Source organism: Nannobrachium achirus, assembly GCF_963921795.1.
Source record: "Nannobrachium achirus genome assembly, chromosome: 16".
In the NCBI taxonomy this organism is placed as follows: domain Eukaryota; kingdom Metazoa; phylum Chordata; class Actinopteri; order Myctophiformes; family Myctophidae; genus Nannobrachium; species Nannobrachium achirus.
The window spans coordinates 11507762-11528087 of NC_137823.1; the positions used below are offsets into that span (position 1 = coordinate 11507762).

At 42.4% G+C, this 20326-nt stretch overlaps 1 protein-coding gene across 2 annotated transcripts in view; it reads left to right on the forward strand.

Annotated features, from left to right (window-relative positions):
• Nucleotides 1-19734, forward strand: part of LOC308301244 (WD repeat-containing protein 26-like) — a gene marked incomplete at its 3' end in the record, with an annotated part of 70517 nt that extends 50783 nt beyond the window's left edge. Inside the window, exons 10-14 of one of the 2 annotated variants that reach the window (XM_080745158.1) lie at nucleotides 7100-7245; nucleotides 9693-9771; nucleotides 10914-11043; nucleotides 17259-17453; nucleotides 18500-19734. In XM_080745158.1, the coding sequence (XP_080601284.1) occupies nucleotides 7100-7245; nucleotides 9693-9771; nucleotides 10914-11043; nucleotides 17259-17453; nucleotides 18500-18525 (576 nt within the window). Of the gene's footprint in view, nucleotides 1-7099; nucleotides 7246-9692; nucleotides 9772-10913; nucleotides 11044-17258; nucleotides 17454-18395; nucleotides 18422-18499 lie in introns of those variants that run through there. The other variant, XM_080745157.1, reaches the window with a different exon arrangement.
• Between the last annotated feature and the right edge of the window lie 592 nt (nucleotides 19735-20326).

Genomic DNA, 20326 nt, shown 5'->3' on the forward strand with positions numbered 1-20326 from the left:
GGGGGGACAGTTCTACCAGTGTGTAAGTAGCTTTGTCACTACTAGGGGGACAGAGAGGACAGTTCTACCAGTGTGTAAGTAGCTTTGTCACTACTAGGGGGACAGAGGGGACAGTTCTACCAGTGTGTAAGTAGCTTTGTCACTACTAGGGGGACAGAGAGGACAGTTCTACCAGTGTGTAAGTAGCTTTGTCACTACTATAGGGACAGAGGGGACAGTTCTACCAGTGTGTAAGTAGCTTTGTCACTACTAGGGGGACTGGGGGGACAGTTCTACCAGTGTGTAAGTAGCTTTGTCACTACTATAGGGACAGAGGGGACAGTTCTACCAGTGTGTAAGTAGCTTTGTCACTACTAGGGGGACAGAGAGGACAGTTCTACCAGTGTGTAAGTAGCTTTGTCACTACTAGAGGGACAGAGGGGACAGTTCTACCAGTGTGTAAGTAGCTTTGTCACTACTAGGGGGACAGAGGGGACAGTTCTACCAGTGTTTAAGTAGCTTTGTCACTACTATAGGGACAGAGGGGACAGTTCTACCAGTGTGTAAGTAGCTTTGTCACTACTAGGGGGACTGGGGGGACAGTTCTACCAGTGTGTAAGTAGCTTTGTCACTACTAGGGGGACAGAGAGGACAGTTCTACCAGTGTGTAAGTAGCTTTGTCACTACTAGGGGGACAGAGGGTACAGTTCTACCAGTGTGTAAGTAGCTTTGTCACTACTAGGGGGACAGAGAGGACAGTTCTACCAGTGTGTAAGTAGCTTTGTCACTACTATAGGGACAGAGGGTACAGTTCTACCAGTGTGTAAGTAGCTTTGTCACTACTAGGGGGACTGGGGGGACAGTTCTACCAGTGTGTAAGTAGCTTTGTCACTACTAGGGGGACAGAGAGGACAGTTCTACCAGTGTGTAAGTAGCTTTGTCACTACTAGGGGGACAGAGAGGACAGTTCTACCAGTGTGTAAGTAGCTTTGTCACTACTAGGGGGACAGAGAGGACAGTTCTACCAGTGTGTAAGTAGCTTTGTCACTACTAGGGGGACAGAGGGTACAGTTCTACCAGTGTGTAAGTAGCTTTGTCACTACTATAGGGACAGAGGGGACAGTTCTACCAGTGTGTAAGTAGCTTTGTCACTACTAGGGGGACAGAGAGGACAGTTCTACCAGTGTGTAAGTAGCTTTGTCACTACTAGGGGGACAGCGGGGACAGTTCTACCAGTGTGTAAGTAGCTTTGTCACTACTAGGGGGACAGAGAGGACAGTTCTACCAGTGTGTAAGTAGCTTTGTCACTACTAGGGGGACAGCGGGGACAGTTCTACCAGTGCAGGGGTTGACACTAAGGTCTCAGAGGCACTTGCCCATCGGGCAAGTACAGGTCATGTTCTACTTGCCCGAAGGTAATGCCCACTTGCCCGAAAAGTAAATCGTCCTTTATAAAATGATAGGTACGATTTTAATTACCGCTCAATTTAACACTTATTTCTTTACTTTCTGGGCCTGTGCGATAAAATGTCATACCTCAATACCTCCAAATCCAAATACCAAATACTTTAGCTATGATTGAATATGTCTATGGGTTCACACTTGTTATTTTTTATTTTTAAATGTAGCAACAGTAAAAACAGCACATTATAGGTAAATAGTGCTCTTATTTTACATTCCACAGACCAGAAGACACAGCGCACTGGCCACGTTCAGGTGTTTAGACAGATATCTCATGTTTATAGACATTTGTGTCCCCTCTCAAATGAGCACTTGCCCTGTCGGGCAACCTGAAAGCCAACTTCACCTGCCCTGACGTTTTATTTACCTGCCGGGGGCAGGTGGGCAAGCCTTAGTGTCAATGCCTGCAGTGTGTAAGTAGCTTTGTCACTACTAGGGGGACTGGGGTGACAGTTGTACCAGTGTGTAAGTATAGGATACCCCTTAGTTTAAAACTGGTTTAAATTGGTATACTGCATTTGTTTCGATTCTTTTGGTATAATAATCCTTTGGTAAATGGTGCATTTATATAGCGCCTTTATCCAAGGCGCTTTACATAGATTGTGCATTACATTCACACACACACACACACACACACACACACATTCATAAACCGATGGTGGAGGAAACAATGCAAGACACCAACCTGCTAACCAGGAGCAACTGACCGAATTCACGTTACGCAACTTCCTGGTACTGACGTCATGGTTGAAGGGGAAAACCCTACTAAAAGCCCATAGAGTTAACACAGAAATCACAAATGTAATGCAATTTCCGAATAGTAGTATAAAATACGGCTAGCATGATAAAGAACACAAGATAGTAAAAGGCACAAAGCATTATAATTTACTTTACCGCTCGAAATAATGATTTGTTGGCTTTAAGTCCAGCGATTTCTGTGTTATTTTACCCTTCTAAACTGACGTCAGCACCAGGAAGTTGCTGAGAAATTTGCTGAGTGCGTGTGCGTCTTGCTCAAGGACTCCACAGTAACTCTGGGGGAGCCCGGGATCGAACTGGGAATAAACGAATTGATTCGCATTACGTGGGGAACAAAAACAATGCGATGATGATGGGGACGAGTGTGTGTTTGTCTGTATTTGTTGCTATACTGTGGAATGCACTCCCCAAATCTTTCGGAGAACCCCCCACTCTCCAAACCTTCAAAATCACTCTCCAAACCCACCTCTTCATTATGGCGTTCCCCAGCTGGAGCTTTTAGATCTGCTATTTTCAACGTTAGGGTTGAGGTTTAAAAAATAAGGTTGAAAAATGGCATTCATAAAATCAGGGTCGTAAAATGTTCCATGCTTGTCCTTGGAGGTATAGCGGTGCACAACGTGTGAGAGGTGTGTCTATAGGAGACCCACGTGTTTGCAGTGCGTGTACGAGGAGTGGATTCGGAGCAGGTTAGTGTAAAAGTTCACGCCCCTCGCGGCTTGGGAGCTTTTGGCTACACAGCCCCTCGGACCATGCGGAGGTGCCGAAAGTCGTTGGGGATGAAGATTTACTATTCTGTCCCTACCGTGACATAGTTACTCGGACGGCACGTCCGTTGTCTCCACCAGCCAAAAGCTCTCAGTGATTAGGGGCGTGAGCTTTTACAATAACCTTGGTCGTAGAGACCAAGCCCTGACCGGCATGTTCCCGTGTTTACATGGGTTCGGGCAGAGCGACTTATTTAGCTCCCTACAACTACAGATTTCACAAAGTGCTTAATAAAGTCTAAAGCTGGTTGCACACTGCTGCGTTTTTCGTTGCGAAATGCGTTTTTCAGGGCTAGGAGAGAGAGAGAGATAGAGAGAGCAAGAGACCGAGTGGTGCGCGAAACGGACGGCAGTGTGCAAACGTGACTGACATAACGTGAGGTTGATTTTTTATTTGCGTGCTCCGAAATTCACTCCGATATTCGGCCCGAAAAACGCAGCAGTGTGCGACCACCTTAACTCCTGTCTAAATACAGTACGGCATTCTATAATGACCTGTATCCTCCATGTTCTTTAATAAGAAGCCTTTTTATCTAATCGCGTTCTGTTTTCCCATGTATTTCCTGGCGTTCCCCATGCGCAACAAACCCATTGAGATAAACAGTGATCCGATAAAAAGGCTTCTTATTAAAGAAAATTATAGAAAGCCGTACCATATTTAGTCAGGTTTGAGACTTGATTAAGCACTTTGTTTGTGAAATCTGAATGTTGGTGTAGTTGTAGGGGACTAAATAAGTCGCTCTGCCCGAACCCATGTAACACGGGAACATGACGACCAGGGCTTGGTCTCTACGACCATGCGTGAGCTACGATGGGCTAAAATCGATTTGGGAAACCCGGACGATTTTTGTATCTGTATCTTACCATCCACTTGAATGGAGAAAGATAATTGTTTTATCTGTTTATCTGGCCCAGTGGGAATGGGCCTTAATTCAGGGGTGCCAAGGTTATTTACTGGGGTGTCCCGAGACTAAAAAGTTAAAACATTTTTTTTTAAAAGTCCTGATGACAGATTTCAGTCATTTGCGCTCTACAGAACCCAGAAACCCAGCACTATGGAAGCATGACATCTTGATAGTCTTGGATATTCCATAACACAAGCAAAGGTTAAAGCTTCAGTAATAATATAATATATATAGGCCTCACGCCTTGGGGACTTGTTTGTCACAGTACATTTGCACATACGTGAAATGTATTCTCTGCATTTTACCCATAACGATTAGGAGCAGTGAGCAGCCATATGTGGCGCTCGGGGAGTAATTTGGGGTTCAGAGTCTTGCTCAGGGACACATCGACACATAGCTGCCTGACCGGGAATCGTACCTGCGACAACCAGGAGCTCTGGCTCCCCAGGCAGGCTCCCTAACCACTCAGCTACGGCCACCCTTCAGTCAGTGATTTCCTCAGCTGGTTGCCAGCATGTAGAACAGCTGGTAATAACACTAGGCTACTAAAGCATTATCATTTAATTTACATATTGTGGTAATTGTTTAGGACGTACTTGTTCATATAAGGAAATGTTCCTTTTTGTGAGGTTCCGTCTTTACGTTAATCTATGTGTATATACAGTATATGTGGCATCAACTACTGTATATATCTTCAGATTCAGATGTGAAATATTCACCATCGCTTGTTTACCCTCCCGGTGTGTATAAAGAAAGACTCATGTCCCTTCTAGTGTGTGTGTGTGAGAGAGAGAGAGTGAGAGACAGAGAGATGCTGGGGGAGGGGAGAGTGTGTGTGTGACTGTGTATGTTGCTGTGGTTCAGGACAAGGAATGTGACGGACTGTGTGCACACCGCCACGTGCACGCACACACACACACACACACACACACACACACACACACACACACACACACACACACACACACACACACACACACACACACACACACACACACACACACACACACACACACACACACACGCACGCACACAGTGTTGTGATGAAGAATAGACCCAGACTCCTCCCTCCTATTGATGCGTCTCTGCAATGAACCCAGTGAACCTTTAAGGACATGTTGTTTACTGTGTGTGTGTGTGTGTGTGTGTGTGTGTGCGTGTGCGTGTGCGCGTGCGTGCACGTTTGCGTGTTATTGACCAAGATTGTTTTGTCTAACACACTGTTTACCAATCACTGGGTCGAGACCCATTTGTGGGTCACGGACCGATTTTTATGAGTCGCGACCTGAGTAAAAATCCAATTTTATTTTCCTACAGTGTTTTAAAATTAAATTATATATATATTCAAAAGATTTTCCCCTCCCCCTCGAAAAATCTTTATTTTTAGATTTTTTTAAAAATATACATTTTCAAACAAACACATCTAAGAAATTCCATAAATAAAATGTATTCACACCGTGTTGTGAGCTTGTAGATGGGCTATTTTCACTTGTTTGGGTCCCGGGCAAATGTCTGATTTCTCTTTTGGGTCTCGGGCAAAAAGGTTTGGGGCCACTGTTCATTAAAAAAGGAATAATAAAAAAAAAAGTGAATTTAATCCTATTTATCCTCTTTAGATTCAAACACATTTGTAACCTTCAAGTGTCTCTATTGTAGCATATCTGACTGTAACCAACGGCTACATTCAGTTTGGTCGTGCATGCTGCCATCCATGTCCTCAGAACGTAATTGTTGTGATTAACGTAGCAGGTCTGACTCGTGCCAACTTGCAGTTGATGGGAAAATCTATTTCTTATTTTATTTTCTCCCACACTCCCACACTCCTGGTTCCTTTATTTAATAATCATCATCATCATTTATTTAATCATCTAACGACGTGCTTTAGTTTTAAACCATTAAGACCGGGAAAGCCCAAACGTTGTCGTACCTTTTAAAACCGGGAAAGCATCTGTAATTCTAGATGTTGCTATGTAATGATCTGATCTCGGGGGTTAAAGTTCTCAGTCCTGGGGACTGATTTCAGTCTTGAGGATTCCGTAGGGCTGGGGTTATTTCTGAGATCAGTGCAGATCCGCAAAATAATAAATAAGGGGGAGGCGTAGCGATGGCCGCGGCGTGAATGACAAATTCGTCAAAACGTTAGTCAATTGATCTCCAAACTAAAAAGCAGTTATAATTTAAACATCTGAGTGTTTGAATTGGCCAGACTAGCAATAGAATACAACAGAACTTCAGAAGATACTTCTATAAAATGAAGCATGGATTGGCACACACACATTCAGTGAAGTGCAGTTCAGAACTTCAGGGAAACACCTCAAATATTGGACACATATTTGGACATGGTCTGAAAATAAATGTCAGTCTTGGGATTTTTTTTGGCTTTAACCCCTGTTATTAGAGCACTCTATGAATAAAAACACACAGTCGTGGCACTCTATGAAATGTTCAGCTTACAAACCTTCCAAGCAGTGTTAGAACATTAACAAATAACTTATTTATCTCTGACAACAGTCAGTTTAGTACTGGCTACCACCATCTTGGTTTTTAGAACTCTCATGAGAAGGAGAACATGACTCTGTATTGACTGAAAGCTCAGAACAAATGGGGAAACTCTGCCACCTAGCGAACTTTTTTTTAAACCACATACACAAAACAAAACATTCTCAAAACATGGCAACAGAAATGGTAGATACGCAGCGATCAATCAATAAAGATGGACAACTATAACTGTATAACAAGTATCAATAATCTTTGGTTGGTTGTCATTTACACCACATGCTGTTTTACATTCAAACTAATAAAGTATTCAATCAATCAAAGCATGAATTAGAGCGGGGCAGTAGGTAATGTAAAATGTATATCAAGCTAAAAGTAGCATCCCTATCCATATTCAGGGAGGGGAACCGATACACAAGCTCACATCTTGACACATGTGTGAGCTTGTAGATTGGCTATTTTGGGGGCCAAAACTGGTACTCTTCAGGATTCAAATAAAAAATTGGCTAAATTAGCAGATCTACAAGCTTTCCTTTTTTTTTTGCAATTATATGTATTTGGCTGTCGAATAAATATAATTCTGGAGTTCCTTGACTTGAAAAGGTTTGAGCACCACTGATCATAGAAACATGGGTTTTTCAGAAAGCTGTTTGGATTTAGAAGACATTTACAGAGTCAGGTCCTCAGATCTAAATGTGTTAAATGATGTCTATGTGTTGTATTGTCTTTTAGGACCTAGACGGTAATCTCCTTGACTCCTGGGAGGGCGTCAGGGTGCAGTGCCTGTGGTGTCTGAACGACGGGCGGACGGTGCTGGCCTCAGACACACACCAACGCATCCGCGGTTACAACTTCGAGGACCTTACGGACAGAAACATGTGCGTGGTCCCATCACACACACACACACACCCTCTCTTGTTGTGCTACTATAGCCCCTTTTCCACTGACATGGTCCAACACCACACCACACCGCCCACTTGTGTGAGGTTTTACACTACAAGGATTGAGTGGTGTGAAAGTGGTACTAAACGTGGTACTAAAAAGTATCCAATCTAGAGTAGGTCTGAGCTATAGGCCAAACGGGGCCAAACACTTCATGATGCCTGATAACTCACTGACTTTTCATTTAGACCACCAGGATATAGTTGTAATACATGATAATAGATTCTATTGTGTTATAACCACTATTATAATCTTATAATATATCATAGTAATACATTAAAGCCATACTGTGTAAGATGCCCAACTAGTGGTCATTAGCCCTATAGCAAACCGCGGTCGCGTCCGCGTCTTTCGGACGTTTTTCGTACCTTCAGACCCCCGCGTCTGCCTCCACCTCGCTGAGATCTATCTTTTAAGGGGTCCCTTGTTCCTGTGCGTTCAGTAATTCCAGAGATACGGACTCCTTCACCCTGCCTGGTAGGCGAAATTACCTAGAGAAGGGATGGTACAAACGGGCGACAACAAATATGGCTGCCATAGCGACCCCACTTCAAGATGCGCTGTGATTGGCCGGCAGTTGTATAACCCTCGCTGTGATTGGCCGGTAGTGTGATGACGCAATTTTGGCGCGAGATCCGGTCCACGGCAAGGATCTCAGTTTACATACAGAGAAGGCTTTACAGGCTGAAATTCACGGCGCGGATCTTCTAAAACTTTTGTGATTTAATAGTTAGGAGAATTTTAAGATTTGTTTTATAAAAAAAGTTACATAGTACAACTTTAATACTTAAAAGTGTATTATAATCACAGTTATAATCCATTATAGTGTATTATAATTGGGATAGTTGTAATACAAATTTATATTGTATTATAATCACAGTTAAAAGGGTGCATTTGTTTCTTACTGATAGGGGTACTTTTGTGTAATGGAAAATGTAGATATTTTTATGTGGTGTGGTGTAGTGTGGTGCTAAAGCTGCAGTCGAAAATGGGCTTATGATGTAGTTGTTTAGAACAGGCTCTTTGCACTTGCATTATCATATTGCTAATTGCACAGAGCAGCAGCCATATTTTGGTTGGTTAGCAAAAGTATTGAGAAGCCTTTGTTATAGGTCTGTATTTCTTTACTAAAAGGACTTTATTCCATTTGTTTTATTATCAATAAAATATGCAGGTACATTATTTTGTTTCATTATGGATCATTAGAAAGCTTGTTTGTTAGTCACACAGTGGTGGGGAAATGTATCATGTATTGGAATCAAGATACATCGTGATGCATGGGTAATCGATTTATAATGGAATCGTAACCCTCTGAATAGGAATTGAATGGAATCATCGGGTATCTAGCGATTTACGGCCCCTAACCCATTAAGACCTGTGCTTATGTTATACTTTAGCTATTGAAAAATTAGATATAAGCGCACAGTCGCGCTGTGAGCTTGTAGATCTGCTATTTTTGAAAAATCATACAGATATTTGCTAATCTTTGAATATATATATTTTTAAAGCATATTTTTGTAACTCAAATCTCTGCTTCTGGGGGTCCCTGGAACAACACATTTTGAGATGGGGGTCCTCGGTCAAATACATGTAATTTTCGGGGTCCTTGACATTAAAAGATTTGAGAACCATTGATTTAGAAGAAGGACTTGGAAGACATTTTATAGAATCAATATATTCAAAGACTAGCTCAAATATCACGATTACGAGCTTGTATATCTGCTATTTTTCAATAGTTAAAGCATAAAAGAATGGTTAAAGTAATAATGCGTTCCATGTTTATAATGGGCTGATTATCACGTGTCTTCTGCAGACTGGTCCAGCACTGATTGGACGTTTTGCAGAACTGTCAATCACAGGGCCCTGACCCGCCTGATTGGTCTTTTCACTTTTTTAGTTTCAGCAAGACGCCCCAAAATAACACGCCACGTGGTTGACCAGGTTAAAGGACAACTTTTTTTTTTTTTTTTTACAAGGGTTAATATTTTAGATTGTAATTAAAGAAAAAAATAGTGTTAAAATGTTTTCATTTACTGCTTTCTATTGTTTTGCATGTGTACGAGTGGCTAAACATGTCTTTTTTAGACACAATAAGCCGGCAATTTCTTTGTTACTATTTACACCAGCCCCCATAAGTCACATCTGCCCATGAATGATTGCGGTGCATCTTGGGAATGGGCTTATTATTTATTAAAAATAAAATCACTAAAACGATAGAAACCAGTAAATGAAAACATTTTAACTCTCATCTTTTCTTTTTTCTAATGACTATCTAAAATATGAACCCTTGTTGTAAAAAACCAAGTTGTCCTTATCTCAGGGGGACGTTGTGTAAATCCCTGTCTGACTGACCCATGTTCTCTGCTGGTGTTTTGTGTTACAGAGTTCAAGAGGACCACCCTATCATGTCTTTCACTGTTTCAAAGAACGGAAGATTAGCTTTGTTAAATGTAGCAACTCAGGTGAGTCATTTCATTTTGGGTCTACTACGAAGGTGTGTGGCATTGGGTTTAACTCATTTACTGCTATAATATAATAATAATACAAATATTTATATAATATAGGCCCCACGCCACACATACGTGAAAATGTGTCCTCTGCATTCTACACTGCTCCTAGTTGTTCTAGGACCAGTAAGCAGCCATATGTGGCGTTCAGGGAGAAATAAGGGGTTCAGAGTCTTGCTCAGGGACACACATCGACACATTGCTGGCCTTGCCTGTACCTGAGACAACCAGGATCTTACCTTTTAACGTGGGCGCATGCGTGTCCATCGTGCACAATCGCGGATGGATCTTGCACAACGCATGTGCACGCCGTTCGGAAAACCGCATGCGAATCCGGGCTGCGGTTCTCCACTTTTCCCCAGTAGTGTTTACAATGTAAGCAAACAGTAAAAAACAGTATAGGAAAACGGTTTCGCTCCGGCCGTTTCCGGTACCACCTCAGTAAAACTATGCCTGACCCTAAAACCTAACCCTAACCCTTAGTCTAAATCATACATGGGCAACTGGCCGCCCGGGGGCCACATGCGGCCCCCACCTTCGCTTAATGCGGCCCGCAGGTTAATATCGGAATACTGATATATTATTGATTTCAGCTGTTACAATTCTAAACATGCAAACACAACCCGCTTTAATTACTTCACTGTTAGTAGATTAATGACTAGTACTAGTCTTTTTATGTCCAATGTGTTTTCTTTTTTTTTATGTTCATGAAATTGACATAAGAATTTATAAATGGATTTGAAATTAAATGGAAATGTTATTTTCCAGGATTCCAATTAAAAAATAGATGAAAATAATTCAGGATTCCAATTAAAAAAATAGCAAAAATAGACGATCTACAGGCTCAAAACGCGTCGCACTGCGACACGTTTTGAGCTTGTAGATCGTCTATTTTTGACTGTAGTATGCAATGTGGCCCTCTGGAGTGCGTGTTAAAATATAGTGGCCCTATCCATCATCAAAGTTGCCCACCCCTGGTCTAAATGATGGGACGTAGAAATAGCGTGATTTCACTGTTAAAGAGTTGATGTGTAAGCAAGCACTGCACAGGTTGAAAGCTTTGGGACTAACCGTTGTTATCCCTCCCGCCCTGGCAGGGAGTCCACCTGTGGGACCTGCAGGACAGAGTGCTGGTCAGGAAGTACCAGGGAGTGACCCAGGGCTTCTACACCATCCACTCCTGCTTTGGAGGACACAACGAAGACTTCATCGCAAGCGGCAGCGAAGGTACGCTTCAAACAGTTTCACGTTTATATCTTCTTCTAAAGCGAGTGGTGCTCAAACGTATTGCCTCTTTTCATTAATGGACAGGGTTCCCACGGTCATGAAATTCCTGGAAATATTTTGAAATTAGAAGAATATTTTTCCAATGCTAGAAAAGTTTTGGAATTGATCAAGGGTCCTGGAAGGTCCTGGAAAAATGGCTAGGCATTTATTGATTTTGTTATCTCATTTACTGAAATCGACTTTGAAGGTTCCCTGCCACGATTTTCTTACCTTTTGACGTGGGCATGTGTGTGTCCATCGTGTCCGGTCCGTTGGCGGCATGCACCCTTTATTTTTGCTACACTGCCTGTCTTTGGGCATAGGAGTAAGAGACTCATTATTGCGCTGAATGATTGTTATATAGTCCTGGAAATTGGGTTAAATATTCTGGAAAAGTTTTGGAAGTTCGTTGGTAAAAATGTGTGTGAACCCTGAATGGAGCTACAGTATTTGAGAGCACAGGAACACTAGAGTCTCTTATTCCGGGAGCGACAAACATTGTGCAGAAAATAGCAATTGCCACCGTTTTTATTTCAATATAAAATAAATGGAAGAAGAGTGAGCAAGCTGAGTGGTACTGTATCTTGCTAAAGTAAACTCGGCACAAAAAGAAAGGAAACATGTTAATAATTAATTATATCTCCCCTTTAATAATACCAAATTGTATTGTGTTTTATATCATTTTTATCGTTGTGTTGTTACCTTTACAACGAGGTACAGCTTGTAAGCATCGGGCATTCGAGGCATGAGCTACACAGCCAAACGTGTGGGTAGCGCGGACCAGAATTTTGCCAAAATGGCTTGCAATGCTGTCTGCTGGCATTGACTCTATTTTTGGGCTTCCATGACACTGAGCTTAACATTAACAAAGAGTAAAAATGGCCAATATTTGTTGTTTTTTTCTTTTCCTTATTACTGTGGGAGAGTGCAATCATTCAATGCCCCAAGTAACAAAGGTGAACACCAAAAGAACAGTATTGCAGGCCTGCCAGGCCATTTTGACAATTTTTGGAGGGGCGCTACCCACACGTTTGGCTGTGTTGCTCATTCCACGAATGCCAGATCCTTACAAGCTGTACCTTGTTGTAAAGGTGACAAATCAACGATAACAATGATATCAAACACAATACCATTTGGCATAATTAAAGGGGGGATATAACGGACCGAATGATGGCAAATTCTGCATTGAAAGCCATTTTGGCAAAATTCTGGTCAGCGCTACCCACACTTTGGCTGTGTAGCTCATGCCTCGAATGCCCGATGCTTACAAGCTGTACCTCGTTGTAAAGGTGACAAATCAACAATAAAAATTATATAAAACACAATACAATTTGGTATTATAAAGGGGAGATATAATTAATTATTATTATTATTATTTTTGTAAAATTATTATAAAACCAAGGCAAACTATACGAAAAATACCCCAAAAGAAAGAGAAAAAACTCAAAGGCAGTCAGACCAAGCTAGCCGGACAACACCCCTTTCATCAGGCGTCAGCAACCTTTTTGAAATGAAGTGCCATGTTTTTGTTTTCTACATAGTCAGTGGGCCATGTCAACATACATTTTAACCCATTCAGAATGGGTACACAGTATTGTGTATCGGGTACACAGTATTGTGTATCATTATTTTATGCTTTAACTATTGAAAAATAGCAGATATACAAGCTCACAGCGCGGCACCAAGTGCCGCGCTGCGAGCTTGTAGATCTGCTATTTTTGAAAAATCGTGAAAATTTGAATTCTATAAGTGTCTTTTGAATCCTTCTAAGGTTTTTTGAAAACCCTATGTTTCTATGTCAGCAATCTGGCCAGCCATCGTCAAAGAAAAGGTCCTATTCATTTAACTGGAGCTCAGTTAGTCTGTTCTTGAGAGACTACTATGTCAGTGGTTCTCAAACCTTTTCATGTGAAGGACCCCCAAAATTATATTTATTTGGCCACGGACCCGCTCTCAAAATATCTAGTTCCAGGGACCACCCAGAAGCAAAATTTGAGTTACAATTGTTCGCTTTGAAAATATATATATTCAAAGATTTGCACACATTTTCACAACTTTTTCTAAATGGGTTAATGACATGACATCAACATTCTGACATATTTTGATTGTCAGGACATGGTTCTAACGATCATTAGAGCGATAACCCACCATTAGATCTCCCCGACTCCCTCCCCAGTCAACGTTCAGAATTTTAATTTTTAACGTAGAATTATCTGCAGGAAGTAATTTGCTGCAAATTGGGTGACTTAATGTAATTGACCACGTTTAAAACAATACTTTATTTTAAAATATAAATCCTCTCTCTCACACTTCTGCCAGGGTGCCAGTGATCATCCTGCCCTGTGCCAAATGTTGGCACCCGTGCCTAAGGTTGCCTACCCCGTTATATACCAATGGTGATTAATTGCCATGTGTACATTTAGTGCAACAAACCTTTAATATACAAAAATAAATATTGTTCCTCCTGGCAATCATATATTCATAAGATGCAGCCTCAGTCATAAGTTGAGTCCAGTCTCCAAGCCCCGCTGTGGAAGAGCTCTTCCAGTTTCTCAATGAGTCTTGCTGCAGTAACAAGTCCTGCAGTGCCTCCTTGTGGCCAAAGTGTGCTACTGTATCTCCCCAGAGACAGATCAGTGGAGATGTATTCTGGTAGTCTCAGTCCCAACCAGTCTCCCAGTTTCCCCAGTATCTCTTTCCATTATTTTATACTTTAGCTATTGAAAAATAGCAGATCTACAAGCTCAAAGCGTGGCACAAGTGCCGCGCTGCGAGCTTGTAGATCAGCAATTTTTTTTGAGAAATAGTGAAAATGTGTGCAAATCTTTCAATATATATTTTTCAAAGCAAACCTTTGTAACTCAAATCTCTGGCTGCTTCTTGGGGGGTCCCTGGAACAACATATTTTGCGATGGGGGGTCCGTGGCCAAATACCTGTAATTTTCCTTTACATGAGTATAGTAGTTTTTATGTATGATTTTGAACTGAACAGGTCAGTTGAGTCTATGCTGTGGCAAACAGCCTTAGCTCCTATTCAGCAGTCTAATTGCTGCTCTGTAGAAGTGTTCAGGAATCTGGTGTTGTCGCTCCCCGTGCTCCTGTATAGTTTGCCTGGCAGTGGTTTGAACAGACCATGGGCATCATGGCTGGGATGGTGATAAATGTCCCTGAGGATGACTTTTATGCTGGAGCCACATGTCGTCTCTGATGATTATACAGGGTTCCCACGGTCATGAAATTCCTGGAAATATTTTGAAATTAGAAAAATATTTTGCCAGTACTGGAAAAGTTTTGGAATTTATCAAGGGTCCTGGAAGGTCCTGGAAAAAATAGCTATGCATTGTCTTTGGCTATTGATTTTGTTAATACCTCTGAAATGACGAATTAAACATGGCCAAATTGTCAAATATTAGAGGCAGAAATTGTGAAAATAGCCGATCTACATGCTCACAACGCCTCGCATTGCGAGGCGTTGTGAGCATGTAGATCAGCTATTTTCACAATAGAACCGTGTTATACAAAATTCCTCTACTCTTAGTGCTCGTCAAGGTGCCGGGTCACAGCCTGAAAAGGTTGAGAACCACTGGCATACACTACCTGTCTTTGGGCATTGTGCATAGGGGTAAGCGACTTGTTATTGAGCTGAATTATTGTTATATAGTCCTGGAAATTGGGTTAAATATTCCAGAAAAGTTTTGGAAATCAATTGGTAAAAATGTGTGGGAACCCTGTGTTTATAGCAGATCTACAAGCTCACAATGTGTAGCAATGTGCTATGTTGTGTGCTTATTATAGATCAGCTGTTTTCCGTAAAGAGATTTGTTGCAGAGGGGGAAAAGGAGGGGGACAAAGACCAGAGGCCCCATGGGACCCTGTTCGACTACGTATAGGGTTTTTAAAGGTCCATACAGGTGGTCTGGCCCTTAGACTAGGACTCATGGTGTACTTGACATTACTGCCGACCCTTTTCCAAAGCATACTGTATCCGTATAACGGCAGCACGCTGGCGTTTCAGTGCAGTTAGGTACACATCAGCACACTTAATATCAATGCGGTGTACGTTTCTGTCAAAGTTGCGTTTTAATTGCATTTGAAATGTGGGGGTCCACCCGAATGTAGTCTCTGAGGAAATTATTGATTTCCTAAACAAAATCCAGTCGTCCATGAATTATTAACCCACCGCGGTGATGTAAAGCCAACGCCAACATCACTCAGTATTCAGACTTTGGGAAGATGTAAACAAACAAATCTTCAGGGTGGCGGTGCCTTTAGGCTGCAGCATCTACCAGATCATGTTGTTGTACAGAACAGAGTTTTAAAATGGAAACCATCTTCGTCCATGTTAGAAATCTTTGCACCTTGTCAAGAGTAATCTCCATCCATACTCCACGCCCTGAAAAAGCTTGTCACGCCTTTCACGTGCACTGGGCACGCACGAGCTGGGCATATCACAGTTTTGTCTCTTTCGGGTAGAAATGTCATATGTCCAAAAGTTGACGCTTATCACTGCATAAGCGTGGGGTGGCTTACAGTAGCTGACAGACAGTAGTGCTTTGGGGGCCGGACACGACCGGACGCCGTGTGGCCGGAAATATTTCCCGACATGCAAGCGCACGGACGGCACCGAACGGTGCACGACCGCGTAAACGCGTGCATACCCCCCCGCGAGAGCCGCGACAACCCCCCACCCCGTGAATCCGCGATAACTACAAGCAATACTTTAATCAGTGGCTACTACTATGCATAACAGGTTTCTAGTGGTGAATGTGTGAGCGTCCTCAAGCCTCTATTCATATGGATATATAGCCTACTTAGGTTTCCAGCTGTGTCTGCATGTGCATGTGTCGATGTGTGTGTGTCCTCATCCATTACTGTGGTATTTAGTGTTTGAGATTCGTTCAAGGCAAACTTTGTTTCTCTATCCTACTGCAGCGCTGTATTTTCTAAATGAATTTAAAGAAAGTAGAACATAAAATCTTAAGTAACAATGCAAATGTAATTAAGACTAGAAAACTATTGTTTTCCCACCATTAGATCTGCTGACATCCTTTCTATCTAAATAGCCTCTAGAGGCGCGTGCACGCGCGTGTACGTGACGTCAATAAATGACCGTCCGCCCGGAAAAGAAAATCCCAAAGCACCACTGCTGACAGAGTACAGCATCTTGCAATGGGCCTGGTGTACAAGATACACTACACCTCCAAGAAACCCATGTACCTCACTAACTACTTCCTAAACGTCAAGGATGTCCACAACTACAACACCAGAGGCAGCTCCACTAATCACGTTCAACCCAGAGTTGGCTCTAAAAAAGGCTTTAATTTGTTCTCCTGCTATACCACTAACATTTGGAACTCCCTACCGCAAGCCTTGAAGGAGTGCAAATCCCTAGCCTCCTTCAAAATAGGTCTGAAAAGTCACCTTCAGGTGGCTGCTACTCGAGACTTGTAAATGGACTACGCCCATACTCACCTCCTCTTTTCCACTGTAAATATCTGCTTCTTATTTTATTTTCCTTTTCTTTTCACTTTTTTTTCCTGCATTTGCGATTGATATTATCCTATGCAAAGTTATATCCGTCTGTCTTTCAATGTTATATGAGATACATCAAGTGGTTCCTGTGTAAATAAGCCCGAAAAGCTTACTAGGATCTCCTTTTAGTCGACCTTGTACCAGTGATGCCAGTCAAATATGGGTAAATTCTCCTTCTACAACACTGCCACCCAGGTGTGTAATTCCTTGACTACCTCCCTTAAAACATGTAGCTCGCTGGCATCCTTCAAAACTGCCCTGAAAACTCACCTTTCAGGAGACCAGAGAAGGAGGTAGTTATCACTTCTCCCATAGACAGGCGAGAAGTGAGCACACACCCTTACCTTAGCCCCACCCCCCTTGTTTCCCCTATCCCGTACATATAGTGTTTTTATAACTGTGACGTTATTGAATGTTTTCTTTGCTTGCTATTTATGTCCATGAATTCAATACCTAGGACTTCCAACGTAAAAAAGACCGTAAAAGGACTTATTTGGGATGGTCCTTTTAGGCAGGGTGTTTAACTGTACTACATTTTTTTATTATTATTATAGTATTGACTATACTTGTACTGTTCTCTGTTTTTTGTCTAATAAAATGTTCAATCAATCATTTGACCATGTCCCTCCTGTTCCCCCTCACAGACCACAAGGTGTACATCTGGCACCGGCGCAGTGAGCTGCCCATCGCGGAGCTGACGGGACACACGCGCACTGTCAACTGTGTGAGCTGGAACCCGGCCATCCCCGGCCTCATGGCCTCCGCCTCGGACGACGGCACGGTGCGCGTGTGGGGGCCCGCGCCCTTCCTCCACTCACAGGAGGCGGACGCACTCAACGGTGGGTTCACTGGTGAAGTCTCCATATTTCAACAGCCCATTAGGTCGACTTAAGGTCTTTACACACCGGGGGCGAATTTGCGAATAATTTGCTTTAAAAAAGAAAAAAAAACGTATAAAGTCAATGCAAGCTTCCACACCAGCCGCAATTTTTTTTTAAAAAGTCTGTTATTTATTTGCTCTTTTTTCGAATTTAGCGAACATTCGCAGGCGAACTCCTCTCTCTGTATCAAAGCAAGCTCACTCTATCCTATTTAAAGAGAGAGAGAGGACATGGGCTGCTTGCTCGTATTGCCGTCAGTGGTGGAAAAAGTACTAGATTTTTTTACTGGTAAAAGTATGGTTTGTGTATGTTTTATTATAGGATATTTTATATCTGCAAAAAATAAATAGTTGGGTATTAAATACAATAGGATCCGAAATGTAGGGGAGTAGAAGGAAAGTACTGGAAAAAATACCTACAAGGACGGTACTCAAGTAAATGTAGCCTACTTTTAGTTACTTTACACCACTACTGCTGCTGCGGTCTGCCTGTCTGGGTTAACCCGTGGGGTCCTCTCTGCTGTGATGTGATGTGATGGACTTGTGAGCCAGCCCCGAACAATGTGCGACACGACACTACAGATCACTTTATTCAATTTGCCAGAATTTTATACGCATATTTGCATCCCACTTGGTATGTATGGGAAAAGGCGTAAGGCGAATACTTCACATTTTCAGGTCGCCTTTTCGCGACACTTCGCTAATTTGCCGGTGTGTAAAGACCTTAAGGGTTGGGGTTAGGTTTAGGCAAAGTTGTACTGAGGTTAGTGTTTGGGTTAGTAGTAGCATTCTCCAGGTTAGCATTCACCCGCGTCAAACTACTGGGACATCGAACACATGTCACGTCGCAATATCGACACGCTCCCAATAGTTGATGGTTGTTTGTTTTGCTCTTCTCCAGAGAACTGCAGTAACATGGATAGTTGATGGGTGTTTGTTTCGTCTCTCCTCAGAGAACTGCAGTAACATGGATAGTTGATGGCCGTTTGTTTTGTTTCACTCCAGAGAACTGCAGTAACATGGATAGTTGATGGTGAATGACGGAGCAGAAGACCTCTCAACCTCCTCTCTATGACGACTACAACAACGAGCGCCACGCGTCCACAACCCCAACAAACAAACAAACAAACAAAAGCCCGGGAGAAAGGAATCCAACAACCAAGCGACGAGAAGAGAACAGAAGAATAAGAAGACGTATAACAACAACAAATTATTTCAATTATTTCTTTTTTTATTCAGCCACCGAGACAAAAGAGGAAAACAAACGAAGTGTGCGTGCGTGTGTGTGTGTGTGTGAGAGAGAGAGTCTCGTGACTGACCTAGACAAAGATAAGAAAAGGAAAACAATAACAAAACTGTGGGTGGTGACAATGAACGCCCTGGGGAAAAAAATCCAGGTCCTAAAAAAAAACGTCCCACTTCCCCGGTCTTACCTTGTGAGCCGTGATGGCAGCAGTTGCCCTTTGGTCCCCTCGCCTCCTTCAATTGAGTTCTAGCTCCATCCATCCCCCCCGGCCCCCTCTGCCCTCGCCAATCTACCCTCTGCATGGCCTACAACCACCACAGCCATGACAGGGACCCCCTGCCCTAAAGAATCCCCCTCCAGGAAAACCCAACACCTCCCACTGGGCACACGTAGGCTCACATCCACCCTAGTACCAGTCCCACCCAGTGCAGAAGTCCCTAAAGGACAACTTTTTTACAACGAGGGTTCATAGTTTAGGTTGTAATTTTAGAAAAGAAAAGATGAGTGTTAAAATGTTTTCATTTACTGCTTTCTATTGTTTTAGCCATCTTAGCAAGTTTTATTTCAGTGGTTATGGGGGCATGTGTACAAGTGGCTAAATATGTCTTTTTAGACACATTAAAGCCATTCACAAGATGCACCACAATCTTTCATGGCTAGGTGTGACTTATGGGGGCTGGTACTGTTACTGTAAATAGTAATAGAAGAATTTGTCGGCTTATTGTGTCTAATAATACATATTTAGCCACTTGCACGCATGCCTCCACCCACTGAAATCAAACTTGCTAAACTGGCTAAAACGATAGAAAGCAGTAAATGAAAACATTTTAACACAAATTTTCTTTTTTTTTCTCTAATTAATTAATCTAAAATATGAACCCTTCAAAGTCAAAATCAAAGTTGTCATTTAAGATTTGCCTACTGGATCCAGTCCACGTGCTTGCCTATTATATTCCAAACATACCTGTGACGTGTGTTTCCATGGAGCAGGGTATGGGGGGGGGGGGGGGGGGGGGGGGGGGGGCGTTTTGGGGAAGGGGGAGGAGTGTATACAAGGGGTACACATTATTGTGTATCATTATTTTATGCTTTAACTATTGAAAAATAGCAGATAAACAAGCTCACTGCGCGACACCGAGTGCCGCGCTGCAAGCTTGTAGATCTGCTATTTTTGAAAAATCGTGAAAATTAGACTTTTGACCCGGTTCTATAAGTGTCTTTTGAATCCTTCTAAGGTTTTTGGAAAAAAACAAAACCCTGTTTCTATCTCAGCAATCTGGCAAGCCATCGTCAAAGAAAAGGTCCTTTTCACTTAACTGGAGCTCAGTTAGCCTGTTCTTGAGAGACTACTATGTCAGTGGATCGCAAACCTTTTCATGTGAAGGACCCCCAAAATGATATTTATTTGGCCACGGACCCCTCATCTCAAAATATTTAGTTCCAGGGACCACCCAGAAGCAAAATTTGAGTTAAAAGCTTTAAAAATACATATATTCAAAGATTTGCACACATTTTCACGACTTTTTCAAAAATAGCAGATCTACAAGCTTGCAGCACGGCACTCGGTGCCGCACTGTGAGCTTGTA